The sequence below is a fragment of the Acipenser ruthenus genome, chromosome 27, assembly GCF_902713425.1.
Source record: "Acipenser ruthenus chromosome 27, fAciRut3.2 maternal haplotype, whole genome shotgun sequence".
Lineage (NCBI taxonomy): Eukaryota > Metazoa > Chordata > Actinopteri > Acipenseriformes > Acipenseridae > Acipenser > Acipenser ruthenus.
The window spans coordinates 1,377,819-1,400,083 of NC_081215.1; the positions used below are offsets into that span (position 1 = coordinate 1,377,819).

The 22,265-nt window shown below is 38.5% G+C and overlaps 1 protein-coding gene across 1 annotated transcript in view; it reads right to left on the reverse strand.

Annotated features, from left to right (window-relative positions):
* LOC117425896 (MORN repeat-containing protein 1-like) overlaps positions 1-22,265 on the reverse strand; it is a 53,489-nt gene that overhangs the window by 12,876 nt on the left and 18,348 nt on the right. The window contains exons 12-13 of the mRNA XM_059002125.1: positions 9,214-9,365; positions 8,678-8,757 (exon numbers count right to left, since the gene is read on the reverse strand). Coding sequence (XP_058858108.1) covers positions 8,678-8,757; positions 9,214-9,365 — 232 coding nt within the window. The remainder of the gene's footprint in view (positions 1-8,677; positions 8,758-9,213; positions 9,366-22,265) is intronic.

Genomic DNA, 22,265 nt, shown 5'->3' on the forward strand with positions numbered 1-22,265 from the left:
CAAATAAGAAGAACAATCCCAAGCCCTAGCAAAGGCACTGTGACACCCCCCCACCCCCCTTTCAAGGCGCGCATACTGCTCGAAAGCAAATTTCAAAGATCTGAAAAAAAAAAATAGTTATAAGGAATGCCCGGGAGGTAGAGTCATCTCCCTGCCCCCCTTTCTCTTTCATTTAATATACAATATGAGGAGTATCTTTAAGGGGTTTTCTGTCCCAGATCTCCCTTTGCGTGAATACCCTAGCCTTTGCATGACAAAACAAATATGTTATTGTATTGAGATGCTTAAGGTGCAAAAAGCCCACTATGAACAGGATATTGAGTTTGCAATTGAGAAACTCTGAAGAGAGGTTGTCAGTTGAGTGGTGTTTAGGGCTGATCAACAACCAGAGATTAATGATCATTGATAGAATGCAGGTTTGAATAGAATAGTCTGAAAAATGTTATTAGATTTCCCTTGCCTTTTGCATAGCTTCATCATGGTTTCAATAGGCTATATGGTATACAGCAGAAAATTGCCATAGGTGCAAAACCCCCAGGAAAAGCAACGTGAATGTTCTTCGCTTTAACCTCTACATTTGTGAGTCTTTGTTACATTTTGGAGAGGGTTAAATCTCCTTGCAGTGCCATACAATTCTCTCCATGTGTTCTCATTCTTTTTTTACATTTCTGCATTACGTCAGGAGAGAGATATTCGAGTTTAGCCGCAGGGATTAAAGACTGAAACCCAGAGAAGCCGTATCACATCCGTCATATCCAGCTGCTTTCAATTCTGACCCTTCGCACCTGCTTTTATTTATTATTTCGACTGCCGATGGGAACGGGCTCATTTTTCAAACTTTAAACCTTTTCAATGCAGTGAAAAAAAAATAGGCACTTGGGCTTTTTGTACTGCTCATGTATTATCCTCTCAGATCGACCAGAGGCTGGGGGGGGGGTTCTGTTTTTCTTCTGTCATCGTGTGTATTTATTCATTCTGTTTGTATAAGGAATAGTGTCCCCCATTGATTTTTTGTGTGATTTCTCATAAAGGCAACTAAACAGACTGAAGACAGCCAAACTATCTTAAAACAGGCTTTAAAGGAATATGCTTTCTATGTTAATGCTAGCCCCTTCACAACGTTTGTGTTCAGTTCTGTACTCTAGGCTATTTTTGGTAATTGTAGCCATATGACCTAATATGTGGTTTTCTCTTGGTGAGAGAAGCATACACAAGTACATAAATAAATACTGTATAAAAGACCTTGGAAGTTCAAATTAGAAAAACCTACAATCTTCAGAACCCAAGTATGGCTACCAGACAAAAAATTCAAATTTGGAAATCTGCAGTTCAGCATTTTTATTTTTTAAAAAAAAAGTAGAACTAAATGGTGTTTCTGATATGTGAAGAATGAGACGAGACTGCACAGGTTTTGGATTGACTTGGCCTGCCTACTTTAGATAAAGATTGTGTGTACTGTGCAGAATAACGCGGTTCACTCGAAAAAATGTGATAAACCCACACAGCCTCAACGCCTGGGGGGGAAAAAAAATGTAATGCTAAATGACAACACGTGGTATTCAGCAGAGTTTAAAACAATTGTTATCTGCCTAGATATCTGTAGGTGTTTCCTGCGTTTCCTTTTTTTTTTTTTTTAAATATCTGTTTTTCTTTGTCAGCAGAAATTACATTTATAACCTCCTATTGCTGCAAGAAGCAACACGAACATGCTTATTTGGCTCACAGCGTGGTGTAAAAAACTACCCTGGCAATGTGAACAACACAGAACGTAAAGAAGGTCTGCTTTCCAGTAAAGCTGAATTCACAAAAGGCTAAACCACAGTAAAATGTAAAACCGAAACCCTGTGGAACAACAGCGTTTTGAGGCCAGTGCACTAAAGTGTTTGGGGATTTTATCACCTGTAGTACTTTACTATCCACCCGCAGTTCAATTAATGCCGTGTTAGCTACAGGCTCAGGGTGACAGAGTTTAACCACCCGTGACTCAATTGACTTATTTACCTTTGAAATCCCTCCCCAGTCTCCTCTCTCACTATCCACGGCTCTGCGAAGCTCTGAGGAAGGCACCGCAGGCTTTCTTCCCATTAATATTAACACCATTTACATTCCAGGGTTCAATCATTTGTTAGACCCATTACTCCAATGAGGATCGGTTAGATATTCAGACAGGATAGCCTTTTGAGAATACGCAATCACTTTCTAAACAGGCCCTGCTCCCTGGCTGCTGTGGATGAGAAACGAAGCCTTAAGGGGAATTAGCCTCCAAAAAAAAAAAAAAACTACTGCCGTGGGATGCTTAATTTATGTTTCATCTGAAGGATGGCATCATAATTGTAACAAACTGTTGTCAGAAAGGGAATGCTTGTCAGTTCCTGGTAAAGGTTTTGTGGTATCACAAAAAGGTATTTAATATCTGCCATAATAACATACATTCCATAGCTGTCTTTCACAATAACTGCACCCTGAGAAGCCTTAACAGGCCTCAGAGTTCGTAAGATGACTCCCATGTTCAACCAGTTTTAGCCATGCCATGTTTTTATGTTTTTTTAGATATATGTACAGATATAAAGCTGATTAACCCATTAAGTGTCCTCGTTTGACAGGCTACTTCTTAATTTGTGGCAGCCTTTTTAACCTGTTATTTTAATTTTCTCTTTAACTGTATTGTTATGATAACTTACTCTAATTTTGTTAACCGCAAAAGTTAAATCTAAACGTAATGTATCAAATTACATAAATGCAGCTTGTTTTAAGACAATATGAGTGTTATGCTATAGGGGTTTATATGCCATCTCTCATCAGAGCGCTACTGTAGGCAAAAATGATTAAACACATTTTTGCTAGCATTCCTAATCTCCCGTGGGAAAGAATTCCTTCTACCAGCACACCGTTCAGTGAAAAAATCCTTCTATGAAGGAGTTAACAGACACAGGTTAATTTTTAATTAACGAACAAATTGCTTAGAGATTGTGAGTTCTTGAAAGCTAAATGTTCCTTTTACAACATAAGCCATTTAACATGTTTTAGCAGTTTCTTATACAGAAGATTACTAGGTGGTGTTTGTGGGGGATCGTTGTAGTACTGTATGTGTTCAGACCAGGCACACACATTTTTTTCTTTGCTATGAATGCGTGTTCCCGGATGTTGAACTCTGAGAAAGTCTGAACTGAGACCTGTTAGGTGAGACTGTCTAGCAGAGTGACATGCTGTTGTGGCTTGAGTGTCAATCACTGCAATTGCACAGTATGAAGTAATTCCTTTGTAACCACCGCGCTTTTCAGCCTTTTGTTTAATAAAACAGAAAGAAAAGTTTTTCAAATTAATTGGATCAATTATTTAATTTTGTCTTTCACATGGCTGGGTTTAGACAATAGCGCTATACAGAAAACGCTGGGGATAACAAGTTTTGAACTGGTTCTTGTAAAAAAAAATTCTCATCTGTGTGAGGTCTCCCATCAAGGGTGTTTTTTTTTTTCTCCAAAATATTCCAGAGCACCTTCTAGATATGAGAAAGAGTTTGTGCAGAAAAAGTTTTTTTTTTTTTGGTGTAAATTTGATCTATATCATTGTATATATCAGAAACAAAAATCACACTCATTTAAAATTCTGGACGGCATTTTTGTGCTATATAATCATATTATAAATGCCATGGCTTGCCAGGTACGATGCAAGAATTGGCCATCCAATGCCTTGTTTATATTTAGGGACTGACTCAGGATTTCTATTAGATTAGTTTCATAGTTCTTCCTACACAGAGTATATGTAGAAAACAAGTCATTCAAACACCAACTGATAAAGCAATTTTGAATGTACTGTCTGGACCTGTATTGCCAGAATTAAAGGTATTCCTTATTGTGAAGTTTTCCAGACACATTTCCAGATGGGTAATCCCATATTAAGGAATGCACTGAAACTGAAGTGGCTGTAGATTCGCTTCTGATAAAATATCTCATGGTTATGCTCTATCTTTCAGGCAGGAAAACGGTTATCTTGTTTATAAGTTACGGTACGTATTCTCTTCAAATAGCCACAGACCTCAAGGCAGACTGAACTTAACCGATCTGTGATGACACTGACGTCAAAAAGAAACTGCAGCCCTCTGCACAGGGTTACATGCATTGACTAGAATTAGTATACGTCCAAAGATGATCTTATTGGCTAAACAGTGTTTGTCATTTCCTTTGTGTCAGATTTTACAGCTCAAACATGCAGTCGATCAGTGTTTCAGATGAGGTGTTAAACCAAGGTACCTCGTACACATTAAAGATCCTGTAGCTCTAGTCGGAGAGGAGCAGGTGTGTTATTCTGGCTAAATTCCAATACAGGTTAGACACTCTGCCTGTCTACTGTGCCTTCTCACAGCCCTGGTTAATGCAATTCACATGTCTGCAATTCCCCTGCAGATATAAATTGAGCACAGCACATCCCAGACAACCAGATGTTGCATCTGAGTGGATCTATCCAGTATAAATTATATAAACTGCCGGTCAAAATGATGGTGTCAGAATGAGTCGAGGTGAGACATTTATTTTCCCTCTAATCCCACTCAGACACCTTGCTTACTAATTATCAAGGTATCCCTGAATAGCTAATAGTCTCCTCTTTAAAAATATGCAAATTACTTAAAGGATCAAGCTAGCTCAAAAGTGCTGTGGTACCTCAAAATGTGGTCCATTTCTAGGAGTGTAGAACACATTTTATCATCCAGTTTTTCTCACTCAGACCCCTGGTTCAATGTCTTGGTATCCCTGAACAGATAATTGTTTTACAGCTACGTAAAATATTTTTAAGTTAAAAATCAGTCCTAGAAGGACAATTGTTCTTCATTTAACCCCAAAATGTGTTGCTGCAATGGTGATTGCAAAGACTGGTACAATCTTCAATGTGGTTTTATAATTTCAAATACAAAACGTGCAATCATTTTGCATTCTTTGTTTTTTTCTTAATTACTGACCCTATTATTGTTCATGGCTTTCTTCAAAACAAACTTTTAGAAAGCTATGGATTAGACTTTTAAAAAAGAATTGGAATTGGAGTTGATCATTTTAGGGACATCAGTGATGTGTTGGAATTGATTGAAAGGGAATTGGAATTGGAATTGAGAATTGATTTTAAAATGGAATTGGAAATGGAATCTCTGACAGGGTTTTTTTTCTTCTTCTTCCCCTCCTGCATTAGCCTCTTTTTAGACCGCAGGACAACCTTAATTGACATCTTTTCAGCAAAAGATTTAACGGTCTGTATCAACTGTTCAAGTGAAAGAAAAATCTTAAACAGCTCCATCTGTCTCAAACCAACAACTGATTAATGCATTATTTCAAGCTCTTAATTAAAATAATCGCTCTGTTAATGAGGTGGGTGGTCTTTAGTTCTCCACCACAAATGTGTGACAGAGCTACACAATCGCTCACTAACAGGAACTAAGCAAGGTCATTTCAGGAAAGAACTGCTTCTTTTTCACTTCCACTGTTCATTGTCGTCGACTGGGTTTTGTCATGTTTGACACATGAGAATAAACTGTTGCATCTGCCAGCACGTTCTGGGCAACCAAACAGCCAGAAGAGGTTTGGAATAAAGTAGATATCTGAAAAGTAAGAGCTAATTTAAAATGATTAAATAAGTATATCGTATTTGAACTGGTAATGTAGTGTTATGACTTCTGTCTACAGAACGGGACTATGCCATACTTTGGTATACCGTGTGCAGTTTTAATATGACTGAACTGTCTTTCAGTGGAATGCAAAATGACCGTTTGCCTCAAATGCTTATGATCGCAGGTTAAATTAAACCACAAACACTAGTTTCAGTAAACATTTTTTTAAGAGAGTAGATGCAAACCACAAAAAGCATCATGGAAAAGACTGCTATTGAGAGCCTGTATTCATATACTTACTATGTACATCCCTCTCTTACTTGTTTGAAGCAGAGTGGATTACTTTGGGCTGTACTGCAGATTTGGATTAGAATGTCCCTTTAATAGCAACATCAGAATCATAGTTCAAAGAAAACGACATGATCTGCTTAGTAGACAACCTTTAAAGGGAAAGTGACTTTAGCCACTGTTTGTTTAGCCTAGATTCTTCCAGAACGCAATCCAGAATCTTGCCTAAGGTCACGCTGTGAGTTAGTAGATGCACTGGGAATTCATGGGCAATTGAATATTCAATTTAAAATACATATAAACACTCGGCAGAACACAGTTCTTAATGCTGTCCACGCAAACCAGGAAGGACCCCTATCAAGGCACTCAGACTATAAAAAGCACACACTTTGCGCCACAATTGGGGATGATTGGTGCCACACTGAAAAGAGACAGGTGTTTGCTTGCAGGAAGGAAACTGCACAGAGATATGACTTAATGAAGACTCTCTAGTGTCAAATCTCGATGGGGGAAAATGCAATATACATTCCCCCTCCACTCGCTGCGTAATTAAGTTAATAACAAGTGTTCTTATTCCAGGATCCCAGTGCTGTTTCCTACCAGCACCTGCCCGGTTTGAAGCCTGACACCAGCTGTGCATGCGTGGATACTTCAACAGTGGAAAACAGGCTCGGAAATGGTGGCGGTAGGAAAACTAAAGCCAAGCTAATGTGACTCACATTGTCTGGGATCAACTGTAAGCATAGATAGCTGTGCATAAATATAGGGTGTCAGAGACTCAACTGGTGGCACACTTGTATTGAGATCAAAAAGTCCCACGATCACACTGGGCTGAAGAGAAATAATATGCCTGAAAATACAGACTAGTGCAACATCGATATTATGTTTATATTTTGGTGCTAAGGAAAATATAACCCTACTGATCATATATATGTATATATAAACAGAATTACAATTATTTTTGAACAATTACCCATGCAATCAGTAGTCTAACACAAAAATCAACAGCACAACAGTGTGCATTTTTATTTCAATTCAATTACAGCTTTTGATTTTTTCTATTTGATTACTGTATTTGTTCGAGTGGTGTTGGGAGAAAGTTTGATTGGCTGTAAAATGACTTAAGAGACCCCACTATACCCAAAGGAATGGTTCTGAGGGATGATCTGACCATTAGTGTTGGTTATACAGCCAGGAAACTAATGACCTAACCCTCACGTGAAGATAGGAAAAACCTGACTGCTTCTGCCCTGCACAGTCATTCGTCCTCATGAAACTGAGAACACTGCATCGCTAGCCAAGTATTGGCTGAAAAGGTGCTTTGGGAGGCAGATGGAGAGAATGAAATCATCAGGGGGAGATGAAAAGAGAAAATCTCACTGCTTAATTAGTTTCTCGTCTGAAAAGAGACAGGAGACAACCCCAGTGGGACACCTCCTCTTCCTACACTATGTTGTTTTTGATTGATGTGTGATGACAGAAAGGAAAGCAATTAACTACTGATTTGTTAACTGCTGCTTTTAGAAAGGCACATTTTATTTTTCTTAAACTTTCTTAGCTTTTGCATACAATTGTTCAGTTTCAATGCCCCTCCCATACCCCCCACATCCCCCTTTTTTGCAGGACACCTCCAACACCGCTGCCCAAGATCGCCATCTGCTGGGAAAGGTGGGGCTGGAGCAAAAGTGCAATCCCATTCCCTGCCTGTGCCCACACCTGGTCCAGCAAAAAAAGATGCACCGTTATCATCAGATCACCCAAGGAGACAACCCCCAAAACCCTACAGTTTACTAGACGAGAAGTGAGCAACATATTTTCTAATCGAATATCGAACAGGTAATGAATCAACAACTGCTATTCAAAAGCAAGAAGCAAAATAATAACCTCTTCACAAAAGCCTTCAAATACAACTGATAGCATGCATGTGCAGATCACTATACATGTTAGTATAATATACGCACTGAGAAAACTATTACAACTACTTCGCTTCTTAAACAAACAGGGAAGAGCATTAGTCTAGAGACGCAGGTAGAAAGCACGTGAGGCTACAGACAGGGTGCCATGGCGTTTAATTAATCACAGTTTGATTCTTTAAACTGTCCTGGCTTGTATAGGCACATTGAAAAGGAATCAAGTGTGTCCCCAGTACAAATCAACACGGATGAGATCACGATTACTGACATGGATTACTAACATTCAATGAGATACCTTCAGTTTAGTTTCATTTGTTAGATTGCAATTCTTTCCAAACTTTTGGTCCCTTTTTTTTTTATCAGCAGCAGTATTTTACTGTGTCGTTCACAAGGTTATTTACTATGTTTTCTTTTTTTATGTGCTCATTTAGCACTAAGAAAAGCAATACTTTCAAACATTAAAATATCTGAGATCATCCTTTTTATTCAAACCTTCTGCCTTGTTTTGAATTCTTAAAAAACTTTTTTTTTTTTTTTACATTTTCTGTATTTTTTTTCTTGGTGAGATCTAGGGGTCTGTGGACACTGGTTCACACATGGCGCTACCTAAACAAAACGTCTGCAATTCAAGTTTGCATGTAGGGCAACCGCAGAGCACAACAGTGTTTGCCAGTTGTGGTCACTCTACCTTGTTCTGTCAATGAATGGAATTAGTAACTTGTTCTGTCAATGAATGGAATTAGTGAAGTGCTTTGAGATTCCTCAGCGCTTGAAAAACGCTATAGAAATGCAACGATTACAAGATTGTTATTATTATTATGATTCAGTCTCGAGGCTTAAGATGTCAATGGTTTCCATTTGGAGGTGCCATTTTCTCTCCTACCTGCTGTCAGCACTTCTGTCCAGGGATGATGTCAGTTTCTCTGAAGAAGCTCTGCCAGCTGGCTTCTTAGCTGCTTTTTGCTGAAAGAGAAGAGAGAAAATTCTCTTCAATTGATCTAAACACGGGACTGCATAGAATATCCCCGGTCTTCATCACGAAGCAAAAGGTTCTCATGCCACAAAACTGAGTGTTTCTGCATAGAAAAACTATTACTTCTGAAGATCAAAGCCAGTGTTTTATTGCTTTTTGTGTGTGTGTGTGTGTGTGTGGCTTTTTCCATAAACAGCCTTGTTTAGTATTGCATTGCATGGCATGGCTTGAGTATATTGGCAATGGAATCCAAAGGTTTTCACCTTCATATACAGACGAGTGAGGATGGATAGAGGGTTCTTACTGTAGTTATTCCACAAATAAGGATGGATGAATCACAAAAATACAATATGCAAGTACCGTAATACAATACCTTCACAAACTTTGCCCTTCTGCCAGCAGCAGTGCACAGTAATGCATAATTAAAATTGCATTTAAACACTTACCTTTTCCAGTTCATCCATCACCAGAAAAGCCCGGTAGTTTGTGGGAGGAGGGGCAAGCATGACATTTTGGTATTTAGCACAGCCTGCTTCTACTCTCTGATTGGCTGGAGGGGGTTGCCAATCATCCTCTGACCCTGAGAACTGCAGGTTTCCTGTATTAAAATTATAATTAAAAAAAAACAAAAAAACACCTTATTGAGTGGACAGCTGTTTGCCCTAACTACACAAGATCTCTTATAATAACACCCTACACACAACACATTGACTAATAATGTAGTTGCCATGTAGTTAAAGTGCAGGGATTAGGTAAAGTAACTACACTCTCTAACTGCTATTGTTTCTCTCTATACTCTCCTGCATTGATTCTCTCCCAAGGTCAACTGCAACCATCCCTAAGGGAATCCTGAACCAACTATTAATGCAACTAAACCCGGATCATGTTTTCCCAAGCACTTGAGATAAAGCGATTTGCACTCTTATTCTGCTCAGTCCCCGGGCTGGTCCGGCTTTCCAGGAAGACAGTGTGCACATAATTGTGGCTTCTCAAAACTGAAACATGTGCACTCCTATTAAACACGTGCGCACTTAAAAATGTTGGCTCCCAAGCTGAGAATGCAAAAAGAAGCGCCTATTAAGAAGCTTTTTGTGACATCCGCTGTTTAATATGATATAACAGTGTTGAGCCAAGACATTAAATTTGATGTGCAATTTCCACGATAGACTTACTTCACTTTAGGCTTAATGCTCATCCAAGATCCCAAAGATAAAGCCATTCAAAATTGTCATTAGTAACACTCAGAAGTATTGCTAACACAGCAACTGAAAGATACAAATATCTCCAAAACCATTCCAAAGCTAATGTAGGAAGACGTGTTTTCTGGCACACTGGATTGGTCAATCAATGGTGCTTGTCACATATGATGCACATTTCAGTACCTTCTTGGAATGTCATTTTCAGCATGCCAACTAATGCAACGTTCCCAATTTAACATCAAAGCTTCTTAGCAGCTAAACAAACAACAGGGCTTGCGTGCAATACCATAACTAATTACAGCATAGCTATTCAAATTATATTTATGTCTAGTGACAAGTGACAGCATCAGGTAACACTCAACACAAAATGAAGATCTGCCAGCAAACAATTCAGGAAAAAAGCAACCCACATGTTCCGAGTTGAGGCGATGCATTACCTTGTTTCAAAAGAACACCATTGTGTACTTTAACTCCCTTTTAAAGATTAGCAGCGGTAAAACCTGAAAGACAGGTACGACATGTCTACTTACTCACAGGGCAAATACTCTATTAGCAGCAATTAACACACACACACACACAAACACACAAGTTACAAGCATTCCTGTTTGGAATATCTGTAACAATGTTATTATTGTTTTTAATAGAAGGGTTTAATTGCCAAGCGCCATCAAAAGCTGCAATCAGTATGATTTCCGACATGAACTGCTATTACTGGCCATTACTAGCCCTTTAAAGACCCACTGCTGTTCAGCAGAGATAATCCACCGAGCCTGTTTCTCTCGACTTTGCTAGTCTGTAATTTCCTGTACATCTGGATGCGAATCCTCTGCCAAAATGCAATCTTTCTTTCCTGCAAATTTCAAGCAAGGTTTCTGCAGATTGTTAAAAGGAAAGGTTGTGGGAGAAGGAGGGCGAAGTGAAAGGCTTCGCCTTTGTCTTCCCCCTGTGTGTATTTTAATTAGTACGATTATAACAAGACCTGCTGGATAAAGGTTAGGCTAATGCCTCAGGGACGAAGCAGCAGGTGTGACAATCCCTTTAACTGCCGTAGAGAGACAGGGTGATCTGACCTCCCCACACGACAGAAATGTCACTTCATTATCTTTTTTTTTTATTTTTACAACTGACTCAATTATAGTACTAATCACCTGGAGAGAGGGTGCAGGCAATAAGCTGGAAAAAAAAGTGTGTTTGTGGGGGAGGTGTCTCATCACCGGTACGTTAGACATCAGCAATTATCATAAAATGTGCAGGCCTAATAATGGGGTATAAACAGTTATAGGCGGTTTATGGACTAATCCATAAGAAGTCATATTGTGATCAAATGGAGGTGATTGGTTTTTATTGGCCTTGTGGGAGATATAAAATAATGCCAGGGAGCTGTCTGCTTTAAAGGTGAGCAGACATGCCACGCTTTCTTTCTTTTCATCTGAAGTTGACCTCAATTAGTCAAAATGAGAATCTATAAATGAAAAGAACTGTGACGTTAATCAAAAGGAATGAACGCGCACTGCTAAGCACGGTAGCTGTCACACGGTCAAACACTAATGAACCAATAAGGTTTGGACAGCAGTCAACCAAGGACTATGAATGAACTTGTACACAAATAAAAAAGGGTACTTGAGCCAGTGTATGGGTCCCATCTGGTATAAGTACATGTTTCTTTTTTAAAAGATATTCGCCATAGTGGATACGTTAACCCTTCCCAGAGTAATCTTTATGGATTTAATACAGAGAAACATGCTTTAGATCTGGGACTTAATATACTTTCTGGTGAATTGTTAACACATGGTCATGGTTCCATCTGCAGTAAGCAGTTCCAATAAGTATGTATTTTAATTAAACACAGTGTTACCAAGAATACTGTACATTGCTACTGTTTCTGGCTAAGCGTACTATACTGAGATGTTAGAGAACAAGACAACAGCCAAGAGTTTACAGTCTGACATTAGAGAGGAGAGGGGTGGGTGGAGGAGAAAGAATTTCGAGATTGGTTGGAAAAAGGTAAACGGAAATTGCAATAACCTGTAGAACACAAGGCATATAAACGTTGATTGTTTTAAAACAGGTTAAGGGGATCATTATCAATCATCACCCCCCTTCTATAAATCAATAGTACAGAATAGCACTTATTTGTGAATATATATAAATATTCCACATTTGAAAGCTTTGGTTCAGACTCTTTGTTAGCTCTTAAAAACAAACTGTTACTCAATTACACCGACTTTAAAATCACAGTCAAGAAGGGAAGATGAATTTGTGCTCATGACATAAACAATGTTTTTTTTGTTTTTTTTATTAGTAATTTGCACAACAAATCCTTATTGAACAAATCTGCAGTCATGTTCTGCAGAGATCTACTAACCTTGTTTATAAGACCATCTGCTGGCAACGCTACTGTACACTGTAATGAGAAGGACTGTTTCTTAATGAGAAAACAGAGGGCTCTGTTGGCTGTAGTTTGTTTTTTCCATTAGGATCAGGCGTGTTGCTCTAGATCAGGGTTTCCCAAACTCTGGGTCGCAGGAGCAATGACACTGTATTTTGTATGAATATAAAATAACCAAAAGCAACAATACATTTATTTACAATGTTACAGGTTTCTTAAGAAATGCTAATAGTGGGCCACAATGCCTAATGAGCTGAACAGGTGGGCCTCAGGTAAAAATGTTTGAAAACCGCGGCTCTGGACCAAATCCAGTCTGGCATTCTACTTATCTGAAGCAGATAAAGCACATGGCACTTCTCCAGCGACCCAAGCAGATAACAAACCTCATTAAAAGCTGAAAGCAGGTCATTTTACAAACTGGATGTTCAAAATGTAATCCACCACTGGATTTCTGCATTTGACATTGTCGAGGTAACTGTCCTGAGCAGTCCTGGTCATCCAGACCCTGCAGCCTCGAGCTTCCTGCTGTTATCAAGTGATCTGACAACACCAGATTGAGTTGCCATGTAAACCAAGGACACAATGATTCAATATCTATGTATGACCAAGTATAATTCATACAGTGCTGCGATCTATGGATCCAGGACCAGGGGGTCCTTAAACCCTTGGTTTATTAAATTCACTAATGTTTAACCTATGCACCGGGTACTGGGTTTGTAAAAAGCATCAGGTTTCTAAAAACACAGGGTAAAACAAAATCTGTATGAAGAATTTAAACATTGATTTAATTCTGGCAGTAAAAAAATCTGTCACAGCAAATCAGTACAACCCAACTCTAAGATTTTGCTAAGCCAGGTTTTGCCTGGAAAAGAGATGCTGCATCTCTCCTGTTAAATGCCTTATATAAACTCACCCTGTCCTCTCTCTGCAGCAGGACCTTTGGCAGCTCTTTGGCAGCTCCAGAGCACAGGCACTAAGCACATGCTGCTTGGCTAAATTAAGAGGTAATGGGAGGCAGTGTCTCTCTGTGGAGTTCATTAAACTCTGCAGGAGAGGGGCAGGCGCTATGTGTGGAAGTTCAATTTAGGGTTTTTTTTTTCTCTCACTTTTGTTTCTTCTTTTTAAAATGTGCTCCTGAGCTTGTTAGTGAAGCTTGCTTGAAATCGATATCGGATCTACGTCCACACAAGCCCAATTTAACCATCTTATATGTTTTTGACATCAATTCCTATCAAGGTAACTTTTCATCTTCTCCACACTGCATCCTAAAGAGAAGGCAGGGCTCGAAGATGAAAGACCAAAATGACTCACAAAGTAAGAACAACGTTTTATTTTTTAACTGCATGCAGCCCCCTGTCTGTACCCTTCTAAAGCTCTCTGAAATATGTACTCAGGTGGTTTGCCGTCATTTGATCCAGGTTGAAGAATGAATGAAGGTAATTGGAAACTAAAGGTTGAACAATGGATGGCTACTGCCGCTGAGCTCTGCTGTATCAATATTGCTATTTATGTGAAAGGTTAATACACCGATCAGGAGATAACAGAGCCCTAGCTTTCACAGGACTGTAGGAGTTAGTGGCTCGGAAATCCCATAAGCCCGCTATCCCATCATTTCCCCGGCTCTGGATTGAGTTACAGGTAGGGATCCCACTGTGGTAGACCGTTGAATTTCCTAACCAATATCTTAAGTGCAGGACAGAAACCAAGAGGACACAGGTGGAAATTAAAAGAAGACTTAGGACAGAAGGTAGGAGACACTTCTTTACATAGAGTGGTAAGTGTATGAAGTAGGTTACCTATCCATGTTATTGATGCTGAATCATTGGCATCCTTCAAGACCCTACAAAGGTGATTCAGCTACTAGGAACCGGATAAGCATTGATTTGGCAACTGGCTACCTCTCATTGGTAATGTTCTTAAAGCCCACACCAGACTGTACCTTTTTATTGGACCATGCTTTTATCAGTTTATGCTTAAGCTGCTCTGTGGTGGTCAGCACTATATTGCACAGCCTCTGGTAACCCAATCCATTTTTTTGGATTAAGGTCCAGGTCAATCTTCTTGCATTCTGTAGCTTTGTGTGCTGCATGGGTGTTACAGGGTGAAATGTTTCTTAATAGTGCATTTCCTTGGAAAACATAACATCTCTGAGTTGGGTATCAGCACTGGGTTGCACAATCTAAAAAAAAGGTCAAATATAAAGTCTCTTCTATGGTAATGTGTAACTTGCGCCACAGCTAAGCTAAGGGTGATCTGGTGCAACTGAGTCCAGGACCACAGCTGAACAGAGGATGTTTTTTTTTTTTTTTTTTTATGGCATAGCCAAAAGGGTTAATAGTAGCAGCCTGATATATTGTATGGATCCATTATAAGAAAAGCCTAAGAGTTTGCCTGCTGTACTGCTTGTCCCGTAAACCAAGTGGCTAAAAGTAGAGATAAATCCCACATAGTCAGGAGATCTTGAACTGCCTTTGCACTTCCCGCCTCATTTGCCACAAGGACATACTGGTATTAAATCACATTACTATTAAAATAGATGCAGAGTCTCCACAATGTTTCGTGGAATACAGGCTTGAGAGTACATAAAAAAAACGGGGACGCAGCAAATTGCCAACACCACCGGCAAAAAACACGCCCCATTAATTTTAATATTAAATGTCCCCTTCTGGTTTTTAATTTCGCCCTTCGTAATAAAAAGAGGTAAGTTGAGGTTCTCTCTCGCTCTCTCCTTTTTTAAATTCTCTACCATTGATAAATCCAATTAGTGCTGAAGGTTTGAGATGTATATATATGCCTAAGCTTGCCTGCTGAATACCAGTCTTGCAATTATCAGTCTTTAGGCCTGAGTAAACAAGTGCTTGATCCAAACACCCTACTGTCGCTGACAGAAAGAAAAAAAAAACAAAAAAAAAACAAGACAACAGCCAGGCTAAATATCAAATATGCATTATGTTAAAGAATTATTTTTTTCAAGTTACTTTTTAGAAAACATGCCTCTTCAATTTGTATTTTTAAGACCTTTTATTTTAAGACCTTCGGAATATAATTTATAAAAATGTGGGGACATTCTTGCATAGATCTTTTTTTTTTTTTTTTTTTAATTGGCACTAGGACGCTTCTGTACTAAAGAGACTGAATAATGAGAATTTGGGGAATTTAAGAATTCTCCATGTTTCTTCTTCCAGGCAGCTATACTGACAAGCCAGTAACAACTACAGTATAATTGTCTTTCAAGTTTAGACGTGTTTGTGCATGACTTTACGTATAACTCTTTTGTTTCAGCTATGTATTCTTTTTCTCTAGGTACTGTTGCAATTAATACCTCAAAGATCTGTAGCATGTATTACTTGTTTTTTCAACTTGAGAAGCTTAATCCTGCATTTGACAGTCCTCATTGTTGATAATTGGTCAGTTTCCAGGGGAGGAATTAGCCGGTTGTTATTTACCTTTTCTTTTGAGCTGTCACCCCAATCACATCTACATCGTTAAGAAAACACAGCTGTACCAAACTGAAAGAACAGACCAAAAACATAACTAAACAAACGCAAAAGAAACACGCCAGTACTGTACCAAGTCAAACACAAGAAAACACCTGAATCTGCTGGAGTAAGAAAGGAAAGGAAGCAGCTCCTGACAGTGGTTATACCTCACACACTCTCTGAGCATTCGACGGTACACACCTCGCTAACCTGCAGCTAATCCCAACGTGGCGTTTGACATGGGGTTAGGAACTCGTAGCGGAGGGACTGTATTTAAAAATAATAATAACAAAGTCACGCATTTCAGGGCTTTAGGATAGAATACGTCTTCAAAAACAGAAGTAAAAACGTGAAAATGTGAATTTAAAGATTATAAATGCCTACCTGAGATAAGCTGCAAGCTTTACCGTCGCAAGACTGTTCTGTCTGTTACTAGGGCCCTATTATTTGTATCTATGTAATCGTAATAATCTTAAATGTAAAGTCCCTAAGCTTGCAGCCCTGTGTATACATGTAGGAGAGGAAATCTGTTTTTCAGTTTGGGGTGCAAATTCGATCTTGGATTATGGGAGGGATGAGGGAGGGCTTTTAATAATACATGTTTGTGCATTTTAGGATTAAAGTCCAGGAAATCTGCTTGTGTTTTGATGTGACAAGAAGCATTATGGATTTAATTTAGAAACAGAAATTCAATACAAATCTTAATGCGCTTTAATAGTCATGAATGTCACTGCGTGCGTCGTTGATTATTTATATGTATATAAAAAAAAAAGAATAATAATAATACATTTAGACTTTTATAATACTGGATCAATGATTTTTTTTTTCTCTGCCTACTTGTTTTACCAGTTGTGATAAGACTTGGATTAAAAAATAACACCACTTTAAGAATATTCTAGTACAGCTTGTTCTCACACGTCATTTATTAAAACAACTGGACTACCGGGACTGAATTTCAATCAGAAGAACTACTTTCTCTAATGTAACTAATAAGAATGACACTAACTGATACTACCCTTTAAAGAGTGATGATCTACCACAGTTACACCAGGTGGCGCTGTGCACAAAGTAAAAATGATATTATAAATCACAGATTATTTAAAGGGGTTGAGATTTTTCCAACATGGACATGAAACCAATACTCTTGTAAAGTTCAGCAGAAACACACAATTTAGTTTGCTGTCCTAAGTACCAAAATCCTGTAAATTGAAGTTGAAAGATATATTCCAGCAAAATCTAGTTAAACCATGTTAAACCACTGAGTACCAAATAAAATGTTTCTTTGAAAGAATCAGAACACAAGCTTTATTTAGGTAATTTCAATGCATTCTAAATCAATATTTCTCCATAGAAAAAAAAAATCCTTAGTTTTGGCTACAAACGGCTGTGTCCTATTTTGAGGACAGTCAAGTTAGCCATGCCTATAATCAGACCAATCCAATACTTGCACATGTTGCTGGGGTTTTGCCTCAAGGAATGATTGACCATCACTAAGGACAATAAAAATGCAATGCAATATGTTTCAGGGTGGCAGTATTAAGACTACCACTGTTGAGATCATTAGACCCTGATATATGGTTCACCTCTGGTGACCAGACTGAGAACTGAGTGGTGCATTCCTTCATATCAAAATGACCTTGATTTACACAATCTGGGTGTAAACTCAAGGCCACATCCCTCAGATGTTTTAGATGCAATTGGATTTTCTTCATATTTCCAGCCAGATTTATTTTCAAACTGGATGTTGAAACAGTACATTTTTGCGTTTTAAAGCCACACGGTGGCAAATCACAGAGATTGTTTTATACAACGTCTGTTTCATACACACTGACTGATACACAAATCTCTGTGGGTACTGGGACTTAGACATCATATTGACCATTGCGTTAAATATTTCAATTATGCTGAAGAATATAGGGGGAAAAAATGACCTGCTCTTAAAGGTGTTATTGTTTATCTTGGATTCTAATGGGATTTTAGTGAGTGTATTGTGAAACCTGGATGGGAATAGTCTAACAAAACCTTTAGTGATTCTCTGAAAGCTATAATCTAGTCTGGATCCGTCAGTCTAAAAGTTTTATTTTTCATTTGCCTCAAACTTTGAACTAGACTGATTTCTGCTTTATCTTTCCATAAAAGAAAAAAAGATGAATCCTCAATCATACGGCTCTTGTCAACAGCGCTCGATTTTGACACTTGATTTCTTAGTGGGATGATTCTCGGAAGCACGTTTTTTTTATGTTTCAATACATAAGCACAAGGCTGATTGACAGAGAAGTGTGTGATTACACAGATGCTAAAGTGCACAGCTGGGCACTGAAATCAGCATTCAAATGGAAATGTGGCTTTGCAGAAGATTTCTTTCCTTTAGTTGCCAAGTTGGTGGATCATTGAAAGAAAAATTTTAATGATATAAATATTAAAAGAATCGGTGCAGTACACCAGCAAATACCTGACGACTGAAGCTGAACGCGTTGCAGTAATGTGGAACTGATAACAGGTTACACTGGGTAAACAAGGTGACCAGGAAAGTAAATTCATATTTATTTGACTTTGGTAGGCAATAACAGCATGAGTCCTCTTGATGCAATGAAAAGAGCATGAGGAACTTCTATTATGAGCAGCTAATAATGCTGACGAAGATGACTGCAACAGTGCATCAGCTATGATTGTGGACTCAAACACAAACGAAGCCACTGACTGACACACAGACACGCAAATAAAGTGAAGCATTCAGGCAGCATGGAGAAAGACACTGTGGAAATGAGATAAATGCATTACCTATTAGATGTGTTTCTAGAAGTTCAGTTTACAAATAAAATGTGAATTTGTATAATAATTCTTGTTTTAGAAAGTCTATATTTTAGTGGCGTTTCAGTACCTTCAGATTCAGGACTACACCACTGGCTAAAATAGAAGCATATTGAAAATAACTTCATTCAATTTACTACACTAATTTCAAACCAATCGATTTTGTCCTAAAAGTATGTACTTTATATAGTTTGTTTTATTACACTTTATTATGATGTTGCACTATGTGGCTGTTGTGAACTCAAATGTTCTATAACTGTATTTTCAGTGCCACTTATTGCCTCCTGTGCCCCAGAAGGGCAATTAATAAAACCATTCATTTTTGAAGAATACTGACTGTGAGTGTTTAGGCGCGAAGATAATTGACCGCACAAGGGTGCTCTGGGTCATTAAAGATGTCCCTATTCTCCGTTAGGAAAACTAATTAAAAGCCCTCTGAGGAAGTCTCCGTACTTGTTGTGGGTATAAGAGCAGGCCCAAAGGAAAACGAACAGAGGTCAATTTTCTCACCTAACCTAACTGGAGAGCAATGAGCCGGGCAGCAACATTAACAAGGCTGCTTTGTGATCTGGCATGATCAGTCTGACCTTCAGATCTCAAGCCACTCGTGTAGCATGAAGAGCAATGGATTATCACCAGCTACTTTTCCCCTTGAGCGACTGCCTCTTTTGAACTTCATAGGATAAGGACAGCAGGACACACACACACCCACACACACGTGCACACACACACGCGCACACACGCGCACACACACACACACAAACATACAAACACGCACACACGCGCACACTCACACACACACGCACACGCGCACACACGCACACGCGCACACACACACACACACACACGCACACACGCACACACGCACACACACACACACACAAGCACACACGCGCACACACACACACACACACGCGCACGCACACACACACACCCACACACACACACACACACACATACAAACACGCACACACGCGCACACACCCACACACACACACGCACACACACGCACACGCGCACACACGCACACACACAAGCACACACGCACACGCACAAACACGCGCACACACATACACACGCACGCACACACACACACGCGCACACACACACACACAAACACATTAAGTTCATTTCCCTCACAAGCCAGATCTGACACCTTGTTTTCAACCTCCTAATAAACGTTATAACGTACAATTACAATATTTTATCAATGCATTTAGCTGTACATAAATGCTACTAGTCACATTTGTTAAATATTTTTGATTAGTTCTCAATAGGATTATTGATAAAAGACAAAAACGATTTAACCTAATGCATTACTACTCTGATACTAAAAGAGATACCTTTTTTAAAAACTACACCGGCTGAACATTATTATTTGTATTCAGCGTAAACCTAAATACACTGAGGTTACTATGTTTTGTTTTACATTTTCTATTATATTTATTGAGCTGTAAAGTAAGTTGACACCATATATATATATATTTATTTTCCATACATTCAAGATCCACTCCATAAACATCTAGTTTGGTGCTGGTCATCTATTTTTAGGCATGTTTCAATTTTTAATGTAACCTCATGGAAAACAGACATGTCTAAGTGTGTCTGACATTCATCTGAGGTGTCAGGAGATTTACAGAAGGTTACGGCCTTTGGATGTTTCCCAGCAGGCATCGCAATCCTGCGTTCTTGTACCTCCCACTTTTTTTTTCTGAGCTACTCCATTAAGAAGTACATAAAAGAAAGATCTCCTATGCTGTATTTCAACTATAGCACAGCAGAAAGCCTAATGCTGTGCGTCTGATGGACCTGCTTAGGAAAATAAATGACCAGTCACATCTTCCAGGCTGTACAAGTAATAATTGATGCTGCTTCAGTGCACATTATCATCGAAAAGCCCTTCCAAAGCTGAACAATGACCCAGCAGAGCAGGGGGGAACACCTAAATAACGAGCTCTGAGGTTAATGTGCACTCTTGTTCAGGATTCAATTTAAACGAACTTGCAAATTAGCAACGGACTGGATGTTAAACATCTAATACAGGAATTCATGCAGCCCAAAATGCAGCCAATTCCACTGTATATAGTTCTATATACATGGCTCCAAACTGGGAGTTAAATACATCATTTGTGCACTAGAAATAGAACAGTGGTATTTGAAGAGCCAATATTTATGTGTTGAAATCTGATCTGATTTAAATAAATACAGATTTACCAGTAATTGTCTCAATATTGTTTGAGGTTACATATTCTTCAATCTGACGTGTTGATTCTGTTTTGCCTGTTAAAACGAAAAGCAAGGAAGAAACTGTGTCAGACAGTGTTATAAGGATTACTTCTGAATGCTACAGAAATGTGATTGGAATACACATCTAGTGTTGGAATACCTAAGAACCTTTTGCCTAATGCTTTAGGATCAAGGCCACCTGTTGTGCACTGCTTAGGTTTCAGGTTAGCTCAGCACACCAAGTGAAACTGAACACCTGAACAGTATCCATCGTGGTGATTTCAATGTGAATATATTTAAAATGTACTCATACAAAGCCAGTTTGTTTATCCTTTTTAAAATACATATTTATGCATGTTATATATAAAGGTTTTGCATCACCCTACAGAATTAACACATTTGCTTCACAAAGTCGAATGAAGCCTGCTGAATAATGTTACGTTAACATATTGAATTGCATACTGCTTTGTAGTTTTCCATATTTAATGAAAAACTGAAAAAAATTGAAAAAATGCAACATTTCGAAATCTGACAGGAAATACTGTACTACTATTATGACTTTTTACCGGTAAAATGTATTTTATTCTTTTTTTAATTTTTTTATTTCATTGCCTAATTTGGCAGGTTACAGGTACTGCAGATTATCTGACATTATACCTGAATCAAGTTTCATAGACCTCAACTGGACCTAACTTACCCACGTTAACACTAGGTTGTCCAAGATCCAAGATACAGGTCTGTTAAAACAATCACAAAGCATCCTTCCAAGTCCTGACCTCCATAAATAATATTGCACAGCAAGAAATAATCAATAACCTTTTAACTTTACAATTAAATAAACAAAACGTTCAGTTTACATGGGAGCCACACAAGATTATCATATTAACATGTATAAGGGTCTTGATGGCTCCCAAACAAGATTAAGAAACAAGATCTTAATTTTTTCCCTTAATATTTTGTAATATCATTAGATATCAAATAGAGATACCGAGTAAAAAGCTAGTTTTATTTTTTATCAATACGTATTTTTTCAATACTTAATTTTAAATTCTGCAGAGGATTGACAGATGCTGTTTTATGTATTTTTGCAATTTTAATCCGAGCCAATTTAATCAAATAAATTCCAGTGCTTTCACGAAGCCTGAATGCCTGTGTGCGCTATACCCGCAGGAGCAGGTGCATGCATAATGGTTATGTATGTTTTTAATAAAGCTGTACCGAAGAGAAATATAGGAACCCCATATTCATCTATAACACAATAGCTTACAATATACTTGACTGGTTTTGGATGCGCCTAGGTGGAACTTGGGGGTTTGGAACAGGTTTTGTGCTCAGTGGGCTACTGCTTCACATGCAGCTCAGCTTCTTCATGCTGTTCAAGGGTAGCACATGAT